Source organism: Heteronotia binoei, chromosome 1 (assembly GCF_032191835.1).
Source record: "Heteronotia binoei isolate CCM8104 ecotype False Entrance Well chromosome 1, APGP_CSIRO_Hbin_v1, whole genome shotgun sequence".
NCBI classification, from domain to species: Eukaryota; Metazoa; Chordata; class Lepidosauria; order Squamata; family Gekkonidae; genus Heteronotia; species Heteronotia binoei.
This window is the reverse complement of record NC_083223.1, coordinates 134244591-134265607: the sequence shown is the minus strand read 5'-3', so window position 1 is coordinate 134265607 and position 21017 is coordinate 134244591. Positions and strand designations below refer to the sequence as shown.

At 37.7% G+C, this 21017-nt stretch overlaps 1 protein-coding gene across 1 annotated transcript in view; it reads left to right on the top strand.

Annotated features, from left to right (window-relative positions):
• The window catches only part of SYNE1 (spectrin repeat containing nuclear envelope protein 1), a 621543-nt gene that overhangs the window by 161890 nt on the left and 438636 nt on the right, over positions 1 to 21017 (top strand). The window contains exons 24-31 of the mRNA XM_060240915.1: positions 3005 to 3213; positions 3614 to 3722; positions 5567 to 5731; positions 6463 to 6630; positions 7326 to 7502; positions 9535 to 9675; positions 11037 to 11197; positions 17153 to 17303. Of these exons, the coding sequence (XP_060096898.1) occupies positions 3005 to 3213; positions 3614 to 3722; positions 5567 to 5731; positions 6463 to 6630; positions 7326 to 7502; positions 9535 to 9675; positions 11037 to 11197; positions 17153 to 17303 (1281 nt within the window). The remainder of the gene's footprint in view (positions 1 to 3004; positions 3214 to 3613; positions 3723 to 5566; positions 5732 to 6462; positions 6631 to 7325; positions 7503 to 9534; positions 9676 to 11036; positions 11198 to 17152; positions 17304 to 21017) is intronic.

The following is a 21017-nucleotide window of genomic DNA, read 5'->3' as shown; positions in this document are numbered from 1 at the left end:
TTTAAGCAACCGAAGTTGCTAGACTTCCAAAAAATATGGAGATATGACTCCCTTCTTTCTGACATAGATGAATTAAAGACAGATGATGAACTAAGACAACAAGAGGTTATACTAGACTGGTGGAGGAAGCTACAAATCAAATCTAGATTTACAAAAGACACAACGATTGGCTTTGCCAAAGATCAGTCATCTCTTGACAAGATAGTGTTTGGACCAGAAACAAAGCTAATAACAAAATTTTATAATTTTCTTTTAAACTTAAAGATGCAGGTGAGATAGTCAAAGACTGCATGGTCAAATGGGCCCCAAACTTGGGACATAATATAGACTTAGAAGTCTGGGAGAAAGTGTGGAAATGTAGTTTAAAAATGACCAGATCAATGAATTTAAAAGAAAATATTTATAAGATGTTTTATAGATGGCACTTAACTCCAGACAAATTAGCAAAAATGTTCCAAAATATGTCAAATAAATGCTGGAAATGCAAAAATGCAATTGGAACTTTTTACCATGTTTGGTGGTTATGTGACAGAACCAAATCTTATTGGAAGATGGTGCACGAGCTACCACAAAAGATCCTAAAATACAAATTAGACTCCAACCAGAGCTCTTCTTATTAAATATACTACCAGAAGATTATTCCAGACAGACGAAATTGTTTTTATTACACACTGTGACCGCAGCCAGAATAATGTATACCAAATACTGTAAACTTCAAGAAATACCAGGAAAAGAGGAGTTAATATCTAAGCTTTTAGAATTTGCAGAAATAGATACACTATCAACCAGACTGAGAGATGCTAATCTCTGTGAAATTAAGAAAAAATGGGAACCACTATATAACTGGTTATGTTGTGATATATAATCTTCCAAAATAAGACAATAAGGTAATTTATGATAACTATTGCCGTTTAAAATTATATTCTTATCTTAGTAGGAGCTTTAAGAGATATTAATGATTATTGTATTTCTGAATGATAAGATACGTTTGCAGTGAATATTATAAGATCACTGATACCAATGATTATATGAAATGAGCAATGTATAAGTAAAAACACTACAAAATTTTCAAACTCATATACCCTTTCATTTCCCCTTTCCTTTTACTCCCCTCCCCCATTCCTTTTTACCTGAAAATTCAATAAACCTATTAAACGTGGACTTCAGGAAGTCCTACAAATGAAGAAAAAACATTGTACAATGGACTGTAAAATAATTCTAAATTAATATGTGAAAAATACTGTGGTTTAAAACTTTGTTTTCAATATATGTATTTGTTAAAGCACAAAAAAATGAAATTATGACTGCGGTCAGAAAACAGACTTGGTGTGATCTGGCTGTGCCTCTAATTTCTTTGGAACTGTTTGTTCCAGAGTGTTTTGAACAGACACACCTCCCTAATCCTGCCTCAATCCATGGCTGACCAATCTGACTACTGCTGTGTGATCACCATGGAGAGAATGAGCTTCTCCCTCTCTCTCTCCTTCTTCTCCTCCTCCTCCTCATGTGTGCAGAACCACTTATTCATTGTGGCAAATATGCTGTTACCCTCATATTGCTAATTAGGGTGGAATGGTGGTCAGGGAGCAGAAGCCACTGACCTCCCAAATGGCTTGAGCACATAATAGAGAGATCAGATGTTTGGAAATGCACACTGAGAACAATTCATCCATAAATACCAGGTTTTCTCCAGTGTTGGGAAAGTTGGAGGTGAGAACAGGGGACCAATGATTGGGCACGGGAAACAGATGTCACTGCCTGGATGCACATACTAAATCTGGTAGGGAGAAGCAATGACATCAGAACAAACAGATTGCACCCTATGTGTTCAAATGTACTTGAAATGAGGCCAGAGTAAGATAGTCCCATGTCATACACATTATCTGAACTATGGGTGCCCTTGCTTCAATTTATGTAGTACTTGAGAGAACTGTGGTTGGCTGCAAGGTTGGTTGGTATCCTACCCTGTGGTGAGATGTGGAACATGGCAGGGTAGGCATTTGTATTTTTACTCTCCATATGTTCTGTGCCACTGAAATAATATTATTCTGGGATTAGGAGCAAGATCCAGCCTGAAGAGGTTTAGGAACAACCAACTCCTGTTCCTCTCCTGCCCAATAGTATGCAGTGCCAGTATGCAGTATACCAGTATTGGGATGATGGTGGGACATCTTGCTGCCAGCATATTTTAGCATTTACTCCACCACATGCTGAAAAGAACAGCTACTATCAGGCAGCATTCTTAGCATGCCATCTGACATTTGCAGTGACCCAATAGTGTTCTAAGAATCACTAACTTTATTTCTTAGACCTCGTGACCATTAGCATGACCTCAACTTTGGATTTTATAGGTTCATTTGTATTAGTACATCTTCCATAAAGACATTTTGCCCCATGGTACAAAGTGATTAAGAATGATCATTATAGAGCTTCTTATCTGGTCAACATAACAGCTCATAATTTAAGAATGTTGTGTTTTCAAACAGTGCCAACCAAGCTGTTTACAGACTGGTATGCCAGAATTCCAACTGATCAACTAATTTGCCTGTGTAAAAGCTCTTTGGGACATCTGTCACACGATGTTCTGACCTGTCCTTTGTATCTGGGTTCCAGGAATAAATTCCTGACCATGATTTTAGCTAATCTACAGTCCTTCCAAAAAATTAGTTTGTATCCTCTGTGACACAGAGCCCTCTGTTTCCTACAGGCTAGCTCTTTTTGCTGTGGCTGTAAGAAGATTAGAGCGAACATTTCTAAGAATACCTCTCATTGAGTTATTTTAGTATTATTGTGCTGATTGTATGCTGAGGTTTTAGAATTTTAACTTTGCTAGCTTGCAGTTTTGTTTTAGATATGTTTTAATTGTGAAGGCCAATGGCCATGGACAATAAATTTATTGATGACTATGATAAAGATGTTCATATCATACTCATAATGGAAGGCATATCAGTTTTAACTGTCAACATCAATGGAGTTCGTAGACATTTCTCTTTTGTGCCTCCAGTTGTCCTTTGGTGATAAAGGACCCTTACAGCTATGTGAGAAAAGACTACACCTGATTGAAGAATTATGCTTGAAACTACCGGAATGGGATCCCCTTAAGGCAGCCTTTGAAAGTTGCAAGAAGTCCCTTGGTGAGCTCAAATCGCAGGTTGTCAGTACCTACATGAAGCTAATAGAACATCCAGATAAATGGAAAGACTACAAAAACAGGTACAGCTTCTGTTGACATGTTAAACATATGAAAGGAAATAAGTAAAATAGCAATGGCAAACCCCATTAACCAAGTGTCCCAAGAAATATGCTGCTTTATATGTAAAACCGGGTTATCTAAAGCAGGGGGCTCTTTAAAATATACATGTATACAGAAGGCAGAAAATAAAGTTTGTCCTGAAGACCTGAAGGATCTGGATTAGGCAAATGTGGCTAATCAATGTCAAGTGTCTTATCCATTTTACAGCTTCAACCATTTTTAAAGTACCGAAAGAACTCTCCCCATTCAATCCAAAAAGACCATTTTGTAATAATTTCAGAAATCCATTTGCTTTAATTCTGTTAAAATTTATCTAAGTAACTTCATGCTCAGTAACTTGCTTTTTTTGTTACATTTCAGATTTTCTGAATTAGAAAATTGGATTTCATCAAGGGAGATTCAACTTAAGAAAATTAAGCACAGTGCCACCGATCCTGCTAACTATAAGTACTTTAAAACATCAGCAGAGGTAAAATTATATCCGATAAGACTGGGATTTCATTACTTGTAATACTACCAAGTTTAACTGCAATGGAAGAAATGGACAGCGAAGACACCATTCACGTGTTTGAGTTGGACAAGTAATCTATAAAAATATATTCAAAGTTTTATACATATAGCAAAATGTAACAGAATTGGTACTTTCTGGTAGACAAAACCTAGAAGTATGACTAGTGGCTGGAGGTGGCCTTCTTTAGAAGGGAATGTTCCATATCATTAAAATGTAATACAGTTTAATATGGCAGACGCTTGCAAAAATAAATGACAGATTGCTAAGCATGTTTATACAGGGAAAAGTAATTAAGAGTGCCCTTGATTAACAGCCCAAGCAGATGTGTTTAGAGGACAATATTGGCAAGTGGACATTCTGCAGTATGCTTATAAAATATGTCCTTATAGTTAGGATGTAAGGCAACTTGATTAAAATCCTTGCTCAGACAGAGTTTAAAGGTTGTCATCCTACTGCAGCCTGAAAATGAAGATTAGTAAGAATCTTTAATAATGGATTGTAAATAAAAGGATTTATGGTAAAAGCAGGGATGTGCATATGAATCAGGAAAATTAATGATATAATGTTGCCACTTCACCGTCCATAATACTTTCTTAAACTATATGTATTATCCACTTCTATGTAAAATTAAAATTGTTAAATCAGTTGGACTGGACGCTGGGTTGGATCCAGTGCTACCTTCCATTGATGATTATAGTTTTCTGTTCATGGAAGGTGGCTTTATCTGAATGAAGAGGCACTATCAGTTCAGCCTTCTATTTGTAAGGGATTTTTTTAAATTGCCCTGTCCCTTATCAGTTTGAGATACTGGCTTCTCCTGTCTTGTCGAGTGCTTCTACGGTAATAATGGGTGGGGATAGGGAAACCAAATATAATAAATGGAAGATGACATATCTACATTGATGCTGTTGGATTTGGAGGAGATGCTGCAATCCTATTGATACTTGGTTCTTGGCATGTCTTCTTTTGGTAATGCCAACACTGGGGCAAGGGGAGGGGAGCACAATGCCACCAGCAGGCATTTGTGCATAATCAGAAGTTAAAGTATATATAATTTTTTAAGTATTAGGCCTTTTATTAACATTTGTAAAGAAGGTTGTCAAACAGCATCTAACATTTATATTTTACTTTAAATATATGCAGTATTTCACAACTCTTATTTCATTCCATTCTCAAATATTTGTGCAATAGATTGACACAACCCACGGTTTAACTATGGAGAGGCAGAAACTGAGGTCTACTTAGTATGTTCCCAGATTCCCCTAGAGAAGATGATTAGCTTAGATATCAGAGTGAAAATCCATATTTGTGCAAGACGTTTTTGCTAGAAAAAGCCCAGCAGGAACTCATTTCATATTAGGCCACACCTCCCGACATCACCATTGTCTCATGCAGGACTTTTTGTAGAAAAAGCCTAGCAGGAACTCATTTTCATATTAGGTCATACCCCCTGATGCCAAGCCAGCCAGAATAGCATTCCTGTGCGTTCCTGCTTTAAAAAAAGAGGGAAAAAACCCTGTTCGTGTGTATTTCTCAATGTGTCTGTATGGAGTGAACTCCTACTGAAAAATTGTAGTCATGTGTGTGTTTGTGTGCATGTGTGTGTGTTTATCACATACATCTAAACTGAGAAATCACCATCACTTTCTACAATCTACAGATTGGTTTTATTGTTCAAGAAAATGCTTTCTATGTATGACCTCTGTAACCCTGTGAAACATCCATCTATACTAGTTAGTTCACTACAGCTGTCCAAAATTGCTTGGCTTGCATTTCTGATTTTTATACTGATTTTGTTCCAGGAAATCAGACAAGAAGCTTGCAAGCAAGGAGAAATTATCACTTGGTTAAAATCTAGGCTTTCAACTCTGTCTGAGATTTCTTCTGAGAATGAAGTAAAAAAGCAAGGGGATGAACTTTCTAAACTTTCTAGTGATTTCAAGAGGCTCTTAACTTTGTTGACAGAGGTATAGTATAAGAACATTCACTATAAGATCCTTCATCATTACTGTTTCACATAGAGCAACCAAATTTACATACAGTTTCATGTGTTTGGATTTCTTTTCAACAAAAATTAATCCTATTGTGATTGTTTGCTCATCTCAAGGTTCCTTTTTAAACTGGTTTAATCAATGTGTATATGTAACTTTAAAAAGATACAATCTGAAAAATTAGGAAAATTGTTTATTATACTTATTTTCCATACACCCTTGAATAAAATACAGAGAAAATGTTCCATATATCAATTAACATAACGTCCAGTTCAGGTTGATAAGACCAAAAAAAAAAGAGAGAAAAAAATAGTCCTAAGTCTTTTATCACATATAATGTGTGTGCATATGATAAAATATTCCATACATCAATTATCACATGCACCAATCTCTAAATTTATTTTAGAAAATGCCATTTTAAACTGGAAGTCAGACCCAAGAACACAGTAGGGGAAATCCACTCATTCCTAGTTAGAATGGTGGATTATTTTGAGGTGGTAGGAAAGACATACAGAGCAGTTCAGTGGAGATAGATAACATCTTAGGGCTAACAGTAGTAACAGCATTAGATGTTCAAAGATAAAAGAATAAATAATAGATTAAGGTTATAAATGTGGTTAATGCAGGGATTTATTTAAATTATTAAGTGCATTGATTACATGGGACTGGATAGTTTCAGGATGTTCTAATATTGTGCCTAAAAATAGACAGAGAAGACATTGGCTGTTGTCAGTGATTGTGTCCAGTACACAGAGGAAGTGAAAGACAACTTGGAAGAACTAATCACAAACTCAAAAGAAGTTCAGGAGGAGGTTGAGAAAATCTTAGATACGGAGAGTCTGCAACAAGCTCAGCAGCTTCTTCGACATCATTTGGTAAGACATTTGGCTACACAACCTTCATCTTTTTTTCTTTAGCAGGCAGCTTTATTTTAATGTCTTTTGCTGATAGTTCTGATATCTCTTCCTGCAGTAAAGATGAATGAACTATATCAACAATTATTTCAGAGTAATTATGCAGTTTATGTAACCCTTGAGATTGATGTTAGGTAATGCTAGGCAATGCCACTACGTGGAAGACACAGTAGTCATCTGTTAGGTCAATCCTGAAATATACTTGGTTCTCTGAAATTATATATTGTGCTAAGTATAATAGTTGGGTTTATTTTTATTAGACAAAATGAAACACAATACTTGTATATATGCTATTTGTGATTCCATTCTATTTATTTCTACTGAAATTTTGGAGAGGTAGGGAAGGGGGTGTTTCCAATACCAATCCTGAAAGTATCAAATGTGTTTTGATAGTTTGTTTTGTATGCAGCACAAGGAAAATTTGCTATGCTTCTTCTACCAGTGTGGCTGAGACTTCTTTAACTGTTGAGTTAAAGTTACAAAGCTATGGATATCTCTGTGTAAGAAGCGTGTCCCTATTGGAACAGCCTTAGAAGTGCCATACATTAATACTTACTTTTTACAAATAAATTTGTGTATATGTTCGATGTGCTTGTTGTCATATTGAGACAAGAAATATCCGGATCTACTTCAGCACTTCTTAATATTGTTTCTAGCAAAAGACAAAGAGGCTCCAGGCAAAGAGGCAAGATGTACAGCAGCAAATTGCCCGAGGTAAGCAGCTACAGATTGAAGATAGTCTGTCTTCCACTGTGCAAGAAGATTTCTGGAAGTTGGAGAGCACATTACAAAACATGCAGCAGTCTGTGGATAAACGTGGTGATCAACTGCAGGTCAGTGTTATATAATTATTAGGAAGCAGAAAACCTTCAATTTCTCATGTTTAAAATAAGTTAAATATTTGATTTATGTAGTCAATACATCCTGATTACTCTGGTTTGCCAGGCTACTGCTAACATGGTAGCCTTTTCTCTATGGTGACTTCTGGCACTCATGGTCATTTTTAATACAAGAACTACAGTTGTATAATTCTTTCCCATTTGTTTAATGATCAGATGGTAGAAACCACATAATTGGCCCTGCCCACATGGTTCCAGTATCCAAATGCCTAGTGCAGCATTCTGGAGAGATGTGATGATGAAGCAGCTCCCAGTTATCTAGTGAGAAATGTGAACATGAAATAAATATGCTGGGTTGTATTAAAGTATGGCAAAACAAAGACTGGGAATTCTCCACACTTCATTCACTTTGAGGGATACAGTATGCCACAAAGTTAATACTTAATTTGTTGTGGCATATTGTCTTATCGTATCATCATCAATATGTCTGATTCTCAGCATAGCCCCATCTGTGGATACTTAAATCCAGAGATTTCAGGCATGGACAGATAAGACAGATCTTTCTATGAACCCAAGAAAAGCCACAGGTTTGCAGAAAACTTGAAGTGGAGTTAAAAAACCCCAAATGATCAAAGCAGCACCTGTAGCTTTAAGAAACAAATGTCTTCATTGGCCATTGTTAGGCAAGATTGACACTATTGCCAGTGTTCAAGCCTTGATATCTATCCGTGAAAGGCAGGGGGAGGGCCTTTTCAGGGCTGTTTTGGCCTTTAAGGGAGAATTCATCAGGACCAGGCCTGTCAGCATCCTTCAGGCAAATTGCCACCACCTGACTTGCATTACTCACCCAGGCTGGGCTGCTTGATACTGTTCTAAAACTGCCTCTCCACAAAAACTAGTGTTGTGTAGTAGTTAGAGTTTCAAATTAGGATTTAGAAGACCCAGGTCCGAATCCCAGCTCTGTTACGGAAGCACACTGATAACCTTGGACCTGTTACAAACTCTCAGCCTAACCTATCTCACAGGTTGTGAGGATAAAATGGAGACAAGAATGTTGTAAGCTCCTTTTGGTTCTCAATGTAGGAAAAAACCAGGGTATAAATGAAATAATAAATGTAAATGGGTGGCAGAAAAAAAGGTAAGTGGGTGGGAGGGAAAGAGAAGGAACAGGGAAAGGTGAGAAATATGGCAGTTGCTGGGAGGAAGGAAAGAGGAAATAATGTGGGGAGGGGATACAGGGGACAGTGAAGATACAGATTTTAGTTCTGCAAATTAGGGCCATCTACAGAGAGAGCCATGAAGTTTGCAAAAGAAAAAAAAAGTGAGGGGGCTTTTAAAAATCCTTAAACCTCACCTGATGGGAAAAAACAATTTCCATTTTGAGGATTGCACTTGCTTCATAACAGGTGGCTGGTTGCAGTAAGAGAAGTGGGAAGGTGCTGCTAATGTGTATGTTAAGTTGGGAGGTAGGGAAACATATAATGGAGGGACTAAGGGAGGGAAGAAAGAATTGTGTCATGGATGACTGAAGCAGAGGGGAAGAAAGGAGAAGGCAGCAGTTGGAGGGTGGAGGAGATGTGCTGCCAGGCAGATGAGTAAGCGAGAGTGGAAAGAATGATTATGGCACAGATCAGGGAGGCAGCAGGGACAGAAAAGGAGGCATACTACCAGGCAGGTGAGGTAGCAAACTGGGAAAGTAGTGTTAAAGGCTCAGCGGGTAAGTTTGTTAGGTAGCAGCAGTAGAGACAGAAGGGAAAGACATAAATGGGAGGAGTAGAATGAGTTGGTGGGAGAGTGAGAAGCTGCAAGAGGAAGTGGGGACCAATGAGGGTGAGTGAGAATTCCCTACTAAAATCCCATTATCTGCTTTTTGAAAAAGCCTTCATTAATTTCGATTATCTCTAAATATTCTCACAACATGATGGCCCGCAAACCATAGCTCAGCCACATTATTGATTTTGGTCCCCAAGCAGTGCTTTTCAGTAATTATCAACCATGCTATTTTTCTCATTTTTTTCCCTTTTAGATCACCATAAACACATGGGAGCAGTTTGAAAGGGACAAAGAGACTGTTGTAAAGTATCTTAGTCAAGCAAGCTCTGCACTAGAACGCATCTTAAACTTTAGCAGCTTAGAGAGTTTGTCATCAGAACTGGAAAAAACAAAAGTAAGTGTGTTACATGGTACTGGATATATACTACATCATACTTGAAATATCATTAGCATTCTTGTTCTGTGTGGGATTTTTAGTATATAAGGGCTGATTACAGACCGGCACTTTGGGTCAACTCAGAGACGCCTCTGAAGTTGACCCAAAAAACCAGGCCAGACGGCAACATCTGCCGCCTGCCCCCATCGCGCACTTACCCCATCCTGAAAGACATTCCAACCGGCTCAAAAAGGAACCACTTGGAAAGTGATCCCTTTTTGCTGGGGTGGCTCTGAGGCGGCGGCCGACCATCTGGAGGGCCAGAGAGCGTCTTACGAGCGCCTGGGGAGCCGCGATCGGGACACATGAGTGTTTCAGATGCTCCCCAGCCACCCAAGACACACCCCTTCCTCCAGCGCCGTCCAGAAGCTCTGGGGCGCTCTTTTTCTGGATGGCTTTCTTTGGGGCGGCTGCAAGCCACCCTGAACTCACCGTCTCTTATCAGCCAAAGTGTTGTTTTTTTCCTAATTTTTGCCTTGGGAAAAATGTAGTGTAGTAATTTTCTAAATAAATAAAATAACAATACAGGCTCTTAGGAGCTTGGCATTCAAGCAAGAGGATTCCAGTGGGTTCAGCAGAGTATTGTTTCCTCCTTTCCTTATTGATATATTCAGGAAATGCATCAGGTCATTACCAGAGTTGCCAGCCCCTAAATGTGGGCAAAGTTTTCAAGCTTTTGGGGACTTTGACTCACTAGCAAGTGGGAGAAAACTCACCCCTAAACAGGGACATCACTGTGCAATGTCCTCAATGCAAAGACATCATTTGCGAGTGATGTCATTGTTTGGGTGCTTTGGTTTTGGGCAAACTCTTTGGTTTTGAAGCCAAAAAACTATAGAGTTTTGCCCCAAATCCAGAGTGTTGTATGTGATGTCCTGCTCACTCCCAGAATGTCCTCCAAATCTCCCCACCTTGACGGCAAGGGGACCTGGCAACACCTAGTCATTACACATAGTGGGAAAGGAAATGAACCTTTCATTTTCACATCCTGCATCATTTCCAGTCATTCTGTTCGTGCATGACTTGTGTCATGAGTATGCACTGAGGGCAGAGGAAGATAGAAAGCAGATCTGCATTTAGGCTGTGGGAATCTTCTATATGTGGATGCTGTGCTCATAGGACTAAATCATGTCTTAAGTATTTAAGACCATAAGTGTGTTATAATCAAGGGCCCTGGAATGTATGGAAGAAATTGATTAGAAACTTTTTGAGATGTATTTTTACATTTTTATCAAATAAATATAATTTTCAGTCAATTATTAAATATTTTGGGGGACTTTGATCAAACAGGTTTTTTTTATAACTGCACATTTTTACAGGAGCTTTCTAAGCAGACAGTAGCTATGGCGATGGAAGCTGAGAATCTTGTCAAGAAGTCTTTTGCCATACAGCTTGGTACAAAGAGCAAGCAAACCCTTCAGCAACAAGCCAAGTCTATCCAGGAACAAGTTAAAAAAGTGGAAGCTACCATTGAAGAAGAGTATGTTCTTAAAAAGTCATAGTATTTTCTCCCTGATGGCACCTTTTGTTCTATCAAAATGCATTGTCGAGTCAAAAATGTTGTAAACTTTAGTTTGTAATTGAAAGGTAATTTATAAACCAGTTAATTCATTATACCAATAGTGTGGAGGTGGTTATGGTAATGATGGGAGTCCAACCATTATAGCTCACAAATCTAGAAAAGTAGTGACAGTCCCAAACTCGGAAGTAAATTCTCATTTATTTAAGTGGGGCTTACTTCCATATAAGTGTCCTTAGAATTGCCATGTTAGGCTGTAATCTTGAATCCAATTATATGCATTTAAGCCCATTAACTCTTACACAGCTGATCACTATTAACTGGACAGATAACTAAAGCCTTACTAATACACAGTAGATTATTCCATTCAAGCTAAATCAGATAAATTAATACTGCTATGTCCCAAAGTGCCTAGAGATTTAGAAAAACCCTAGCATACTCTAAAGTGTTGGGGGGGGGCATTTTTTTTCTGCTCTGTGCACCAGAACATCAAAATGTGCCTTCTCTCATTGGAATTATTTCCCAATTTGGTTTACCTGTTGCTGCTATTTAAAATTCTAAAGTGTATAGTTGTCCATACGTTATTACAATGTAAGAAGAGTTATATAAATTTCAAGGTAAATATTTATCACATTTTACAGGCTAAAACTGAATTTTTCCTTCAAAATTTATTTTGGAAGATGAGCTTTGATAAAGTCTGCTCCCAGTGATATGAATATGAATTATGTTATTGGATCTGGGATAGCAGTCCAGTTTCGTGGGCAGTTTGTGAGTTATGATTTCCAGAATCAACATCCATGGATAAAATCACCCATTGTGGTCATACTTTTCTCAACAGGCAATCAAATAAGACTATTTAAAAGGGTTTAGAAATAACATGTAAATTAGATATTAGTCTCAGCAGAATTTGAATCAGAGGATTCTAAACAAATTTGGTAGCATTTTCAAAAGGCCTGAGTTGGCACAGTTGTGTCACAGTTTATTTTTTATGATTTACTAACAAATATCCTCAGATATTATCTAATTCCATGCTATTTTGCTGGGATCCAGGAATCAGTAATAGTCACAAAGCCTGTTCTAAATAGGGTCCTAGGAGCCTTCTCTCACTACAGATTCTAATTTTCTGCCCTCAAGAATTTCCCCTCTGCTCTACTCATCTTGAGTTCCTTCTTTGCAACACTCCCCACCTTCTGACTGGGATATTAAAACTCAGAAATATGCATTCTAACTCCTATCTGACAAAATGAGTTTATACACTGAAAATCTTCGTATCTAAGGTGCTACAGGACTCAATTCCAGCTGTTTAATCTCAACATTGTATTATTTCTAGGTACATTCATGTAGAGAATGCCTTATACAGTGTAGAATATTGATGCATACAGCTGTAGCTTCTTGGGTCCAATCGCATTGCAGTGAAAAGTGTAGCAACCCTAGGAAACATCCACAAGAGTTGCGTCTGTTTGTTTGTAAAGTGTGGATCATGAGACACTCTCCAGATTCATCCATTGTTGGTATGACATGTGGATCAAACTTAACAGACTATAGTATATTAAGTTATTTAAAGAAATGTTTATCTTGACAACATTTCTATGAGGTATGTTGTTAATATTCCCATTTTACAGATAAGAACCTGAGGCTTCAACTTGCTCTAAGCAAGTAATTTATTCCATTAAGCCAAGTTCTCCGTGGTCTCAGTTCAGTTCTCTGTCCCCTGGATCTGCTTCCTCGTTTAACTTCACACAATGATTAAAAGTGTATCTATTGAATAAGGAGTCTTGGTCATTGTTTGGATTTTCATTACATGCATAAATGTTTTTTTCTGAGAAGATGCGTAACATTTTCTAATGTTGTTTACTCCGTATGTGATTGGATTTTTAACATTTTTGGTGAAAAGTTATGTTTTAATATGACTATTTCCCCATAATATTAATCCTGAAAAAATAGTATTTTTAGTTGTTGTATCATTTTCCCCCTTGTTGGTGGCTTTATTCTTTATGAACTGTTCTCTCCTGATAATATTATATGATATACTGTTTTACTGAATGACTGATTTCCATTATATAAATTATTTTAACAGCCATTTTTTTTCTTTATCAGATGTAGAAAAGTTCACTTCACCATCCAGTGTCTTCTGCCCATGACCTTTTTTGAATAGATTTTAATTTGTATATCAATTAGTTTATTTGTTAACTAGGTACAGACAATCACAATTAAGCCGCAAAATAAGAACATAAGAGAAGCCATGTTGGATCAGGCCATGGCCCATCCAGTCCAACACTCTGTGTCACACAGTGGCCAAATATACACACACACTATGGCTAATAGTCACTGATGGACCTCTGCTCCATATTTTTATCTAACCCCCTTTTGAAGCTGGCTATGCTTGTAGCCGCCACCACCTCCTGCGGCAGTGAATTCCACATGTTAATCACCCTTTGGGTGAAGAAGTACTTCCTTCTATCCATTTTAACCTGACTGCTCAGCAATTTCATTGAATGCCCACGAGTTCTTGTATTGTGAAAAAGGGAGAAAAGTACTTCTTTCTCTACTTTCTCCATCCCATGCATAATCTTGTAAACCTCTATCATGTCACCCTGCAGCTGACGTTTCTCCAAGCTAAAGAGCCCCAAGCATTTTAACCTTTCTTCATAGGGAAAATATGCATGCATATTTAAGCAACTGATTGAATTTCTCAGATGCATACTTAGACACAGTTAATTGGTTTGTACATATAGTTATATGGTTTGCATTGCACATGCATTCTTTGTAGCCTCAACATTTGCATCAGAAAGACTGACATCCTGCTTTGGAATTGAATGAGGCTGACTTTGAAATGCAACACAGCTTTGAGTTTGAACCAAAATATGCTAGCTGTATTGATGGATTTTTATGCCATCTTCATTCCACTGTTCACTGTACAGCATCGGATCTTCTTGCAACATACTTGTGGCATGAGCACAATAATACAGGGTTGTTCATAACCAAGTATGTCACATATATAGGGTGAAGGAATAGGAAAAAATGACAGATAATGATATGTAGGATGAAGCAAATGCATGAAGTTTGGGGAAGTATAGGGGTAGAAGATATGAGGCTGTAGGGGAATGGAATATGGAATAATAATGATGTGGAAGAGACGTGAAGCTGTGCTGTGCTGCAATCCTGTACATAAAAGGAATATGCAAAGCCCTTGTTTGAATTACAAAGAATAGATTAGGTTGGCTTTAATTATTGTACTTGGAACTTCAGCACATTGCCCTTTCTTTCATATTAAATAAATAAGGTTGGATACACATACAGTAGGAACATAGTTATAATGTTCCTCTTGATCATTCTTCTACATTTTGACCTGGTTTCATGGCCAACTGACACATAATATGAAGACCAAGTCACTGAACTCATTGACAAAACTTCAGTTGAATTTATTGGCTTGGTACTGTATCTGCAATGTTAAATTTAAAATGACTAACATCATTTGGAATTAAAATTAAGTTATTAAGAATGCACTGCTATATTCTAGAGAATCAGTTTGGTGTAGTGGTTAAGTGTGTGGACTCTTATCTGGGAGAACCGGGTTTGATTGCTGGAGTTACCTTGGGTCTGTCATAACTGTCTCAGAACTGTTCTGCTCGAGAGTAGTTCTGGGGGAGCTCTCAGTCCCACCTATCTCACAGGGTATTTGTTGTGGGGAGGGGAAGGGAAAGGAGATTGTAAGCTGCTCTGAGACTCCAAGTGAAAGGTGGGGTATAAATACAGTCTCTTCTTCTCTTCTATATTCCCTCTGCTGGGCGCAAACTGCTGCAATCTGGCTTCTGCCAATCTTGCTTCAATTATTGAAGAGTCCTAAAGACTACATATAGGATAAGGCAGGGGTGTCAAACATGCAGTCTGGGGGCCGAATCAGGGCCCCGGAGGGTTCCTATCAGGCCTCTGAGCAACTGACTTTTGTCTGCTTCCTTCTCCCTCTCTTTCTTCCTTCTGCATCTCATCTTGCTTTGCAAGGCTTGCTCAATCGCACAGGAGCTACAGAGCAAAGCCTCGATTTTCTCTACTGGTTGAGGTTCCTCCTCCTCCTGGTCCCCTGAGAAGGGAGGGAAAGAGCCAGAGCTTCCTTTGCCCATTTCCCTGGATCCCATGGGAGAAATACAAAGAATTTTAAGCATATTTTATTTAAAGTTTTTTTTTTTAAAAAAATCTTTAGTCGTGTTTGTGTCCTTTAAAAAGTTTGTATCTCTGCTACCTAATCTTAAATAGGTACACACGTAGCCTGGCCCAACAAGGTCTCATTTTTGTCAGATCTGGCCCTTATAACAAATGGGTTTGACACCCCTGAGATAAGGCCACTTCCTATATCAGTATTGCCCCTTTGCTAAATGATGCAACAGCATTAGCTGATAAAAGATTTTATTTATGTATTTGAATTTTTGACCACCTATCCTGACAGCTGGTCTCAAGACAATTGCAGGGCTGACCCTTCCAATTGGAAGGGAGGTGGAACAAAGCCAGCAGCCATGTGGCTCTGCTTCATCCTTCCAATCGGAAGGGAGGCGAAGCAAAGTCAGGCAACTACTGCACAACCAGGGCATTTGCCTAGGGCACTGGGAGGGGGGAGCACCCAATTCAGTGCCCTCCCGACCAGGCGCCCTAGGCAAATGCCTAATTTGCCTAGTGGAAGGGCCAGCCCTGGACAGTTCACAGCAAATTACATTCCAAAGCAGAGTAAAACCAAATTAAATAACAGTAAAAGCAGCACAGTTCCCCTAAAAACAAGATGGCATTAAATCTAGGTGGTGCAGCTATCTCACGAGAGAAGTGGGAGTGCCAGATGTAAATCGTAGCTGTCCTCAGCCAAATACCTGGCAGAATATCTGCCTTGCAGGCCCTGTGGAATGTTAGGAATTCTCACAAGACCTGGATGGAAATTGGCAGAGAGTTCCACCAGATTGGGGCCAGGGTAGAAAAGGCCCTGGTCCTAGTCAAGGGCAACTGGATATCTCTTGGGCCAGGCATGGCCAGCAGATGTTGGTCACTAGAGTGCAAGGCTCTCTTGAGGGTATACCAGGAGAGGTGATCCAGGCCATTTAAGAGTCTTAAAGGTTAGTACCAGCACCTTGAATCTAATCCAGTTCTACACTGGAAGCCAGTGCAACTTCCACAGCACAGGAAAGATGTGAGCTGTGAGAGGGGTCACTATAAGATCCAGGTGGGTAGTTGTGTTGGTCTGTAGCAATAGAACAAAGTTAAATTCCAGTGGCACCTTTAAGACCAACAAAGGTTTATCAAGGTATGAGCTTTCATGTGCATGTACACTTCCTCAGATACATAGAAATGGAGGTAACAGTTCAAATTTAGAGGCTGAGCATCAATTAGCATGTAACATGATGAAGATGTTTTCAGATATGTGGAGACGGAACAGGAATAACAAATTAAGTTTATATGATCAGCAGTTGTTTTAATTAGGGGGAACAACCGTGAGGTGATAAATATGTCAAACCAGGATTTAAATGTGTAAAAGATTCTTCATCATGTTACGTGTTATTTTGCTGTTCATCCTCTAAGTTTGAACTGTTAGCTTCCATTTCTGTGTATCTGAGGAAGTGTGAGTGCACATGAAAGTGCATGCCTTGAATAAAACTTCATTGATCTTAAAGATGCCACTGGACCCTAACATTATTCTATTAGCTAATAAAGTTACTAATCAGCTTCAATAATTCTGGGGTAATATAAGAATATAGTTGTTAAAATTCTGATAAACTTGAAAATAAGGTTCAAAACTGGAAAATAAGGTTGTTAAAATGTCACAATATTTAAGGGTAATTATAAAAAAAATTTCATTAAATTATTTATGTAAGCAGATGGGCACAGTTACACGGTAACAGACTGTTTATTTTTTCTACTAAATATGGTTGATTTTAGTATTAAAACCATGGAAATGGTGAAAAACAAGTGGGATCATTTTGGCAAAAAAATTGAAGCTTTGTCCATCTGGATCACTGAAAAAGAAAAAGAACTGGATACCTTGGAAATATCATCGTCTTCCTTGGATATGCAAATCAACCAAATTAAGGTGATTGGTTCTCATTATATTTAGCATTAAAACAGTGTTTTTTCTTTTTCTCCATTAGAAAGCCATTGTGAAGTGGAACAGACATTTAACTCAGTCTACAACAATGTACAAAAATGTCACACTTTGAGGCAAAGATACCAAGATGGAAGGTTTTGCAGGAGCTGAAAAAATGTATATGTTGATTTCCATCCCTATTTTCAATGTGCAGTTTTCCCTTATACATCCGTGGTACGCAATATGGACATATATCACAGTTTCATTGAATAAATACATTTTCAGTTAAAATTCCTGACCTGCAAAATATCCTCATGGTATGTTTTCACAGAGTGTAGAATGTTTTATATTGTAACATGTATGACAGATGCTAGTATTTTATTTCAGTATGGTAGATAATTTACATACAATTTGTGTATCTTATTTCTCGATAATGCTGAAATAATAAAGACACTACTATGCTCAGTAGCTTCTATATTCATACCCCTTTGTTACATATTCTGATTTATTTCACACAGTAGATTCCTTTTTTCCTGGTTCAGTAATAAACCTCAGATACAAAAGTGTTTCTTGTATGAAAAGAATTGTTCCCTGATATTATTGTTAATTGCCTCATCATTTTGTTACAAACACATACATTCAGTTTCAAAGGCTTTGGCCTCAGTCTCAAGAGGCTCAGGTAAGGCAGAAAGCTGTGTGCCCATTATATGCAAGGCGCTCCTCCACCAAGCAGATGGCTTGTACTGTTAGATTTCTCAACACTCATCATCTGTTCATGTGAAAGAGTTTACCATACCCATCCAACCCCAACCACCTTAGTGCTGTCAAAATAACAGTCCTGAATACAGTGAAGCATGTAGGATTACTGCATCTGTACTCTCGGGAGATGGATATGGAGGGTTTTTTCCTTCTGTGCACTATACTGTGATGTACATGATATTGCGTCCAGAGGGGTACACCAATTCTGCCAGTTTAGGGCACACATGACCATGGATGAAAATGCCTCACTTTTGCATTAAACATATTTGAATTCAGTTTCAAGCCACCAATACTGGGCCCAGTAAATGCCTTTAAGTTTATTTAAAATCATTTGCTCTAAAGTCTTTATAAATTGCACAAGATTTCAGCCAAGACACAGGCTTCTTGCTGCATCGTAGTTAAATTGTATTGTAATTAAGTGCAGAGAAATTAAAATATATTTCAAAAGATATCATTTTTGTGTGAATGAGGGGTTATACTTTTAATATATTTTCTGAAAATCATATAACATTCATTATAACATTAATTTGAAAATCCTGAGGGTTGAAGGGGAAGGTTTATTTGTTTTTGGCCATCAAGTTGCAGCCGACTTATGGCAACTGCATAGAATTTTCAAGGTAAAAGATATTCAGAGATGGTTTGTCATTGTCTGCCTCTGCATAGCAACCTTTGTATATCTTGGTGGTCTCCCATTCACATACTGACATACTAATATTAAACTACTGATTAGCTTCTAAGATCTGACAAGATCAGGTGAGCCTTGGCTATCCAGGTCAGGGCATATCCTGAGTATTAGGGTAGAAAAGAAGCATAAGTTTATACATTAAGTTAATCAGGACATTCATGTCTTAATTGCAATGGAGTAAAATACTTTCTGAAATTACCCTTGAAGCAGCAGGAATTTCTGTCTGTCACAATTGTATCCTGCTCTCCCTCCAAGGACTTCAAGGCCATGGCAGCATGCATTGTTCTCCTCTAGTTCCCCCTAATTTACTTTACTTACTTACTAATTAATTTATATTATAGCATGTATTTTTATTTGTTAAGAATGATGGAATAGATTTCATATAAAATAATTCTATTAAATGAAAATATATGGGTCACATTAATATTAATTTTGAAATGCACCAAGCCTTCCTCAAGTAACTTTTATGGGAGGTACATGCAAAGTTATGCAGTTGGTGGTGTGCCACGCATGATCTGATAGGGAATTGAAGAACATTACTTGTAAGAAATTAGCAGGGTGAAAATTAGGGCAAAATTGCTCATGCACACACACACAGAAAGGTTATTCATAGAAATAATGTAACCCTTTCCAAATGGGAAGATGACTATCCAGATCCAGCTATCCTTCATTCTCAAACTGACTTCTGTTGTCCTAAGTCAAATTCCTGTTGTGAGACTGGACTTTAAAGCATATGACTTGGTTCAATTGCTTTAGTACTCTGAAGGCGATCTATCTTGTTTGTTGCTTCTCTCTACATATGACACAGCATGGGTTTAATTATATGTTAAGGAAGGATAACATGGAAAAAGATCCTGCCATAGTTGGAAGAAGTACTTTAATCAGTCTCAATCCTTTCTGGTCCTGTGAGTTGTTTCCAGCTGTTGTACCAATATGAGTTTCACAGTGCAATCCTACAAAGTTATTCTAGCATATTGCCATTGATTTCAACAAGCTTGATTGGAGTAACTTTGTAAAGGAGTAGGAGAATATGTGACCAAGTGATGACCAAGCGTATAAGCACCCTAAGCCATGTGCCCTGAGTTGCTCAGAAGGTACTATCAATTAGTAGTAAATGAGTGAGAATGAAATAAATAAGTCACAGTCCCCTTACTACTAATTGATAGTACCTTGCTTATAGAGGCTAACCATCTGTGAAAAGTGTTGCACTGTACTGGGGGAAAAAACCACTTGTCTTGAATCATTGTGTGAAAGAATAGTGTGGCCTCCAAAAATACAGGCCATTACTTGGTGATGTCATAGCATACATTCCCACACATCAATCCTCTTCATTTACTCTCCTCATTTTCTGTATATTAATGGTAGTAAGGGTCAGTTTTCCTGAGATATTTTGTACTTAGAAATGCCAGAACATAAAATAGAAGCATACTGTACTCATTCTGCAGTACAAGAGCAGGTTTCCAGTATTATTTGTTTTCTCTTTAAAATAAATGGAACTCACAAACTGGAAAGGGTCAACTCATTGGAATTCGCAAACTGGAAAGGGTCAACTCCCTTGCTTCCAAAGATTTTAAACATCTCAGAGCAGTCTTAAGATTGAGGCTTATATTAAAGAATAAAGCAGAGCTTTTGATAAACTTTAATAAGGTATCTAACATTGGAACTAGGTTGTAATTTTTTGTTTATCATCAAGGAGAGCATTAATTGCCTCTACATGTTTTCAACTGAAAACAGTTGCACCCTATGAGGTTATAGAGAGAGAGAACTAAAAGACAAGTACACAAATTTGTATATAAAAATGACTTCTGCTATAAATCCAAAATCAAACGTATTAAAAATTAGATTTAATTTAAAACTGAAAACATGATTTTAAAAATAAACCATTATGTATTTCACAGTTCCATAAAAAAAATTGTTTCTCAGAATGCACTGGAAATTGATTGTATTTCTCTTTTCAAAATGTTTTGTAATAAATTATAGTTTGGACATAGTGTAACAAGACTATTTAATATATATATTTCTCATTAAACTATGTTCCTTGCCTGACATTCTTATTTCTTTCAGTGCAGCGCTCACTGAATGAATGATTAGACTTCATACTCGCACTAATGTCTTGATGAATTTTATGAATATGAATGTGTATACTATGTTTCCCTGTTTCTAAGCCTGAGAAAACCATAATACAATTTTTACGTTACTTCTAACTTCAAGGATGGGCTATTTAAAGAGTTCCAGAGAATGAAACAGATTATTATAGTCCACAATCCCCAGAGCTT